Genomic DNA, 8,223 nt, shown 5'->3' with positions numbered 1-8,223 from the left:
GGGGTTATCATAAGCTATGATACAGGGTGGGGTTATGATAAGCTATGATACAGGGTGGGGTTATGATAAGATATGATACAGGGTGGGGTTATGATAAACTATGATACAGGGTGGGGTTATGGTAAACTACAGTACAGGGTGGGGTTATGATAAGCTATGATACAGGGCTCCGGGCAGCCGAGCGGAAATGGAGGAAAACTCCCGCCTCCCTGCGGACCTGGCATCCTTTCACTCCCTCCTCTCTACATTTTCCTCCTCTGTCTCTGCTGCTAAAGCCACTTTCTACCACTCTAAGTTCCAAGCATCTGCCTCTAACCCTAGGAAGCTCTTTGCCACCTTCTCCTCCCTCCTGAATCCTCCCCCCTCCCTCCTCCCTCTCTGCAGATGACTTCGTCAACCATTTTGAAAAGAAGGTCGATGACATCCGATCCTCGTTTGCTAAGTCAAACGACACCGCTGGTTCTGCTCACACTGCCCTACCCTATGCTCTGACCTCTTTCTCCCCTCTCTCTCCAGATGAAATCTCGCGTCTTGTGACGGCCGGCCGCCCAACAACCTGCCCGCTTGACCCTATCCCCTCCTCTCTTCTCCAGACCATTTCCGGAGACCTTCTCCCTTACCTCACCTCGCTCATCAACTCATCCCTGACCGCTGGCTCGTCCCTCCCGTCTTCAAGAGAGCGAGAGTTGCACCCCTTCTGAAAAAACCTACACTCGATCCCTCCGATGTCAACAACTACAGACCAGTATCCCTTCTCTCTTTTCTCTCCAAAACTCTTGAGCGTGCCGTCCTTGGCCAGCTCTACCGCTATCTCTCTCAGAATGACCTTCTTGATCCAAATCAGTCAGGTTTCAAGACTAGTCATTCAACTGAGACTGCTCTTCTCTGTATCACGGAGCGCTCCGCACTGCTAAAGCTAACTCTCTCTCCTCTGCTCTCATCCTTCTAGACCTATCGGCTGCCTTCGATACTGTGAACCATCAGATCCTCCTCTCCACCCTCTCCGAGTTGGGCATCTCCCGGCGCGGCCCACGCTTGGATTGCGTCCTACCTGACAGGTCGCTCCTACCAGGTGGCGTGGCGAGAATCTGTCTCCTCACCACGCGCTCTCACCACTGGTGTCCCCCAGGGCTCTGTTCTAGGCCCTCTCTTATTCTCGCTATACACCAAGTCACTTGGCTCTGTCATAACCTCACATGGTCTCTCCTATCATTGCTATGCAGACGACACACAATTAATCTTCTCCTTTCCCCTTCTGATGACCAGGTGGCGAATCGCATCTCTGCATGTCTGGCAGACATATCAGTGTGGATGACGGATCACCACCTCAAGCTGAACCTCAGCAAGACGGAGCTCCTCTTCCTCCCGGGGGAAGGACTGCCCGTTCCATGATCTCGCCATCACGGTTGACAACTCCATTGTGTCCTCCTCCCAGAGCGCTAAGAACCTTGGCGTGATCCTGGACAACACCCTGGCGTTCTCAACTAACATCAAGGCGGTGTCCCGTTCCTGTAGGTTCATGCTCTACAACATCCGCAGAGTACGACCCTGCCTCACACAGGAAGCGGCGCAGGTCCTAATCCAGGCACTTGTCATCTCCCGTCTTGATTACTGCAACTCGCTGTTGGCTGGGCTCCCTGCCTGTGCCATTAAACCCCTACAACTCATCCAGAACGCCGCAGCCCGTCTGGTGTTCAACCTTCCCAAGTTCTCTCACGTCACCCCGCTCCTCCGCTCTCTCCACTGGCTTCCAGTTGAAGCTCGCATCCGCTACAAGACCATGGTGCTCGCCTACGGAGCTGTGAGGGGAACGGCACCTCAGTACCTCCAGGCTCTGATCAGGCCCTACACCCAAACAAGGGCACTGCGTTCATCCACCTCTGGCCTGCTCGCCTCCCTACCACTGAGGAAGTACAGTTCCCCGCTCAGCCCAGTCAAAACTGTTCGCTGCTCTGGCCCCCAATGGTGGAACAAACTCCCTCACGACGCCAGGACAGCGGAGTCAATCACCACCTTCCGGAGACACCTGAAACCCCACCTCTTCAAGGAATACCTAGGATAGGGTAAGTAAGGGTAGGTAATCCTTCTCCCCCAACAAGATTTAGATGCAAGTGGCTGTTCCACTGGTTGTCATAAGGTGTATGCACCAATTTGTAAGTCGCTCTGGATAAGAGCGTCTGCTAAATGACTTAAATGTAATGTAAATGTAATGATACAGGGTGGGTTATGATAAGATATGATACAGGGTGGGGTTATGATTAGCTATGATACAGGGTGGGGTTATGATAAGATATGATACAGGGTGGGGTTATGATTAGCTATGATACAGGGTGGGGTTATGATTAGCTATGATACAGGGTGGGGTTATCATAAGCTACGATACAGGGTGGGGTTATGATAAGCTATGATACAGGGTGGGGTTATGATAAGTTATGATGCAGGGTGGTGTTATGATAAGCTACAGTACAGGGTGGGGTTATGATAAGATATGATACAGGGTGGGGTTATGATAAGATATGATACAGGGTGGGGTTATGATAAGATATGATACAGGGTGGGGTTATGATAAGATATGATACAGGGTGGGGTTATGATGAGGCTTGTGGTCAGGTAAAACTCTTAGCCCTTATATGCCAACGTAAATACGTCTTTAAATGTACATGCATAGTCGACAGCACACCCCTTAGTGAGTGGTACCATGGGTTTAGATAAGACCTCTAGTCTGCTGTGACTGAAGTCACACTCAGAGCGTCTATCTGGAGACCCCTGGGTGGTAACTGGAGTCCCGTGTCCCTGTCATGGTCGCAGATAAAGCTTTATATTTATAGATCAGGAACCAGGGAATGTGCTCGGTGGACACTGGGAACGTTCTGGAATGACTGAGGTGAATACACCTGGATGACAGTCGGAGTGGCCGGAACGTTCTGGAATGACTGAGGTGAATACACCTGGATAACAGTCGGAATGGTCGGAACGTTCTGGAATGACTGAGGTGAATACACCTGGATAACAGTCGGAGTGGTCGGAACGTTCTGGAATGACTGAGGTGAATACACCTGGATAACAGTCGGAGTGGTCGGAACGTTCTGGAATGACTGAGGTGAATACACCTGGATGACAGTCGGAGTGGTCGGAACGTTCTGGAATGACTGAGGTGAATACACCTGGATGACAGTCGGAGTGGTCGGAACGTTCTGGAATGACTGAGGTGAATACACCTGGATGACAGTCGGAGTGGTCGGAACGTTCTGGAATGACTGAGGTGAATACACCTGGATAACAGTCGGAGTGGTCGGAACGTTCTGGAATGACTGAGGTGAATACACCTGGATGACAGTCGGAGTGGTCGAACGCGTTCTGGAATGACTGAGGTGAATACACCTGGATGACAGTCGGAGTGGTCGGAACGTTCTGGAATGACTGAGGTGAATACACCTGGATGACAGTCTGAGTGGTCGAGTTTTAATAAATCATGATGTCATGATAAAAATCATGATGTTGATGATCAAGGTTAAAAGCTGTGTGTGTGTGTGTGTGTGTGTGTGTGTGTGTGTGTGTGTGTGTGTGTGTGTGTGTGTGTGTGTGTGTGTGTGTGTGTGTGTGTGTGTGTGTGTGTGTGTGTGTGTGTGTGTGTGTGTGTGTGTGTGTGTGTGTGTGTGTGTGCACATGCCTGTGTGTGAGGTCATGGTGAATAACGTGACCATAAAAATGACTAAAAGGAGCCTTTCCCTGTCTCCATCCACACACATTGTACCACAACAACAGCTTCCAGTGTTCCTTTGTGGTGTAAAACTCTGGGCCGGGAAAGATGGAGAGAGAGAGAGAGAGAGAGAGAGAGAGAGAGAGAGAGAGAGAGAGAGAGAGAGAGAGAGAGTGACAGAGAGAGAGAGAGAAGGACAGAGAGAGAGACATAGAGAGAGAGAGTAACAGAGAGAGAGAGAGAGACATAGAGAGAGAGAGTAACAGAGAGAGAGAGAGTGACATAGAGAGAGATGGTAACAGAGAGAGAGAGAGTGACAGAGAGAGAGAAAGAGAGAGAGAGAGAGAGGGAGAGAGAGAGAGAGAGAGAGAGAGAGAGAGAGAGAGAGAGAGAGAGAGAGAGAGAGAGAGAGAGGACAGAGAGAGAGACATAGAGAGAGACAGAGAGAGAGAGAGAGAGAAGGACAGAGATAGAGACATAGAGAGAGAGAGTAACAGAGAGGAGAGAGAGAGTGACATAGAGAGAGATAGTAACAGAGAGAGAGAGAGTGACATAGAGAGAGATAGTGACATAGAGAGAGTGACAGAGAGAAAGAGAGAGAGAGAGAGAGAGAGAGAGAGAGAGAGAGAGAGAGAGAGAGAGAGAGAGAGAGAGAGAGAGAGAGAGAGAGAGAGAGAGAGAGAGAGAGCGTAACAGAGAGAGAGAGAGAGATAGAGAGTGACAGGGTGAGAGAGAGAAATAAATAAAAAATTATTAGGAGTAATCTCTGCACTACTGTATGTAAACATCTTCTTAAAACTCTTTCCTCCTCACGACAGATCCTTGGTGTTAAGGAGGAGCTGGTTATCTCTGTGACAGATGAGGGGGTCCCTGGCGTTAAGGAGGAGCTGGTTATCTCTGTGACAGATGAGGGGGTCCCTGGTGTTAAGGAGGAGCTGGTTATCTCTGTGACAGATGAGGGGGTCTCTGGTTTTATGGAGGAGCTGGTTGTCTCTGTGACAGTTGAGGGGGTCCCTGGCGTTAAGGAGGAGCTGGTTATCTCTGTGACAGATGAGGGGGTCCCTGGTGTTAAGGAGGAGCTGGTTGTCTCTGTGACAGATGAGGGGGTCCCTGGTCTTGTCCCTGGTGTTGTCTTGTCCCTGGTGTTGTCTTGTCCCTGGTGTTGTCCCTGGTGTGGTCTTGTCCCTGGTGTTGTCTTGTCCCTGGTGTTGTCCCTGGTGTTGTCTTGTCCCTGGTGTTGTCCCTGGTGTTGTCCCTGGTGTTGTCTTGTCCCTGGTGTTGTCTTGGTGTTGTCGTGTCCCTGGTGTTGTCGTGTCCCTGGTGTTGTCCCTGGTGTTGTCTTGGTGTTTTCCCTGGTGTTGTCGTGTCCCTGGGGTTGTCTTGGTGTTGTCTTGTCCCTAGTGTTGTCCCTAGTATTGTCCCTAGTGTTGTCCCTAGTGTTGTCCCTAGTGTTGTCCCTAGTGTTGTCCCTAGTGTTGTCTCTAGTGTTGTCCCTAGTGTTGTCCCTAGTGTTGTCCCTAGTGTTGTCCTTGGTGTTGTCCCTAGTGTTGTCCCTAGTGTTGTCCCTAGTGTTGTCCCTAGTGTTGTCCCTAGTGTTGTCCTTGGTGTTGTCCCTAGTGTTGTCTTGGTGTTGTCCCTGGGGTTGTCTTGGTGTTGTCTTGTCCCTAGTGTTGTCCCTAGTATTGTCCCTAGTGTTGTCCCTAGTGTTGTCCCTAGTGTTGTCCCTAGTGTTGTCCCTAGTGTTGTCTCTAGTGTTGTCCCTAGTGTTGTCCCTAGTGTTGTCCCTAGTGTTGTCCTTGGTGTTGTCCCTAGTGTTGTCCCTAGTGTTGTCCCTAGTGTTGTCCCTAGTGTTGTCCCTAGTGTTGTTCCTGGTGTTGTCCCTAGTGTTGTCCTTGGTGTTGTCCCTAGTGTTGTCCCTAGTGTTGTCCCTAGTGTTGTCCCTAGTGTTGTCCTTGGTGTTGTCCCTAGTGTTGTCCCTAGTGTTGTCGCTGGTGTTGTCCCTGGTGTTGTCCCTAGTGTTGTCCCTAGTGTTGTCCCTAGTGTTGTCTCTAGTGTTGTCCCTAGTGTTGTCCCTAGTGTTGTCCCTAGTGTTGTCCTTGGTGTTGTCCCTAGTGTTGTCCCTAGTGTTGTCCCTAGTGTTGTCCCTAGTGTTGTCCCTAGTGTTGTTCCTGGTGTTGTCCCTAGTGTTGTCCCTAGTGTTGTCCCTAGTGTTGTCCCTAGTGTTGTCCTTGGTGTTGTCCCTAGTGTTGTCCCTAGTGTTGTCCCTAGTGTTGTCCCTAGTGTTGTCGCTGGTGTTGTCCCTGGTGTTGTCCCTAGTGTTGTCCCTAGTGTTGTCCCTAGTGTTGTCTCTAGTGTTGTCCCTAGTGTTGTCCCTAGTGTTGTCCCTAGTGTTGTCCTTGGTGTTGTCCCTAGTGTTGTCCCTAGTGTTGTCCCTAGTGTTGTCCCTAGTGTTGTCCCTAGTGTTGTCCCTAGTGTTGTCTCTAGTGTTGTCCCTAGTGTTGTCCCTAGTGTTGTCCCTAGTGTTGTCCCTAGTGTTGTCCCTAGTGTTGTCCCTAGTGTTGTCCCTAGTGTTGTCCCTAGTGTTGTTCCTGGTGTTGTCTCTAGTGTTGTCCCTAGTGTTGTCCCTAGTGTTGTTCCTGGTGTTGTCCCTAGTGTTGTCCCTAGTGTTGTCCCTAGTGTTGTCCCTAGTGTTGTCCTTGGTGTTGTCCCTAGTGTTGTCCCTAGTGTTGTCCCTGGTGTTGTTCCTGGTGTTGTCCCTAGTGTTGTCCCTGGTGTTGTTCCTGGTGTTGTCCCTAGTGTTGTCTTGTCTACGTAATGCGCTACATAAGGTACACATTCCCAGTTAGTGTTTCTCCAGGCTGCTGGTTCAGTGTAGGCCCTAAGGTCAAGGGTCAGAGTGGCTTGTTGAATTCATTTCCTGTTTAATTGGCTCCAGCACTCTAGTAGTAGTAGTGCACTACTTTAGACCAGGGTCTATAGGGTAGTAGTGCACTACTTTACACCAGGGTCTATAGGGTAGTAGTGCACTACTTTAGACCAGGGTCTATAGGGTAGTAGTGCACTACTTTAGACCAGGGTCTATAGGGTAGTAGTGCACTACTTTAGACCAGGGTCTATAGGATAGTAGTGCACTACTTTAGACCAGGGTCTCTAGGGTAGTAGTGCACTACTTTAGACCAGGGTCTATAGGGTAGTAGTGCACTACTTTAGACCAGTGTCTATAGGGTAGGCGTGCACTACTTTAGACCAGGGTCTATAGGGTAGTAGTGCACTACTTTAGACCAGGGTCTATAGGGTAGTAGTGCACTACTTTAGACCAGGGTCTATAGGGTAGTAGGGCACTACTTTAGACCAGGGTCTATAGGGTAGTAGTGCACTACTTTAGACCAGGGTCTATAGGGTAGTTGTGCACTACTTTAGACCAGGGTCTATAGGGTAGTTGTGCACTACTTTAGACCAGCGTCTATAGGGTAGTAGTGCACTACTTTAGACCAGGGTCTATAGGGTAGTAGTGCACTACTTTAGACCAGGGTCTATAGGGTAGTAGTGCACTACTTTAGACCAGTGTCTATAGGGTAGGCGTGCACTACTTTAGACCAGGGTCTATAGGGTAGTAGTGCACTACTTTAGACCAGTGTCTATAGGGTAGGCGTGCACTACTTTAGACCAGGGTCATCAGTGGAATTTGATGTCCAGGCTGAAGTGAAGTTCATCTAATATATATATATATATATACAGGAACAGGAAGTAGATTACTGATCAAAGATCCATTCATGCATTACCCAATGATGTGTTGTCCCCTGTGGCTCTGATCAACCAGTAGAGAGACAGCAGACATTCATGCATTACCCAATGATGTGTTGTCCCCTGTGGCTCTGATCAACCAGTAGAGAGACAGCAGACATTCATGCATTACCCAATGATGTGTTGTCCCCTGTGGCTCTGATCAACCAGTAGAGAGACAGCAGACATTCATGCATTACCCAATGATGTGTTGTCCCCTGTGGCTCTGATCAACCAGTAGAGAGACAGCAGACATTCATGCATTACCCAATGATGTGTTGTCCCCTGTGGCTCTGATCAACCAGTAGAGAGACAGCAGACATTCATGCATTACCCAATGATGTGTTGTCTGTCCCCTGTGGCTCTGATCAACCAGTAGAGAGACAGCAGACATTCATGCATTACCCAATGATGTGTTGTCTGTCCCCTGTGGCTCTGATCAACCAGTAGAGAGACAGCAGACATTCATGCATTACCCAATGATGTGTTGTCTGTCCCCTGTGGCTCTGATCAACCAGTAGAGAGACAGCAGACATTCATGCATTACCCAATGATGTGTTGTCTGTCCCCTGTGGCTCTGATCAACCAGTAGAGAGAGACAGCAGACATTCATGCATTACCCAATGATGTGTTGTCTGTCCCCTGTGGCTCTGATCAACCAGTAGAGAGACAGCAGACATTCATGCATTACCCAATGATGTGTTGTCTGTCCCCTGTGGCTCTGATCAACCAGTAGAGAG

General features: G+C 49.4%; 1 protein-coding gene across 1 annotated transcript; it reads right to left on the bottom strand.

Moving 5' to 3' along the window:
• Positions 1 to 2,752: 2,752 nt before the first annotated feature.
• On the bottom strand, positions 2,753 to 6,536 carry LOC127926401 (uncharacterized protein DDB_G0287625-like). Its single transcript, XM_052511790.1, has 2 exons — positions 4,514 to 6,536; positions 2,753 to 2,793 (listed from the first exon to the last, which is right to left on the bottom strand). Exons 1-2 carry the CDS (start codon positions 6,534 to 6,536, stop codon positions 2,753 to 2,755), a joined length of 2,064 nt encoding a protein of 687 aa, XP_052367750.1.
• Positions 6,537 to 8,223: the final 1,687 nt, after the last annotated feature.

The sequence above is a fragment of the Oncorhynchus keta genome, unplaced genomic scaffold (assembly GCF_023373465.1).
Source record: "Oncorhynchus keta strain PuntledgeMale-10-30-2019 unplaced genomic scaffold, Oket_V2 Un_contig_7532_pilon_pilon, whole genome shotgun sequence".
Lineage (NCBI taxonomy): Eukaryota > Metazoa > Chordata > Actinopteri > Salmoniformes > Salmonidae > Oncorhynchus > Oncorhynchus keta.
This window is presented reverse-complemented; position numbering and strand designations above follow the sequence as displayed.

Excerpts from the sequence above, each read along its gene's own strand:
- LOC127926401 (XM_052511790.1), bottom strand. The coding sequence starts at position 6,536 with ATGTGTACCTTATGTAGCGCATTACGTAGACAAGACAACACTAGGGAC. Across the intron at positions 2,794-4,513 it reads CTTAACACCAAGGATCTGTC|GGACACGGGACTCCAGTTAC; the intron begins GTGAGGAGGAAA and ends CGACCATGACAG.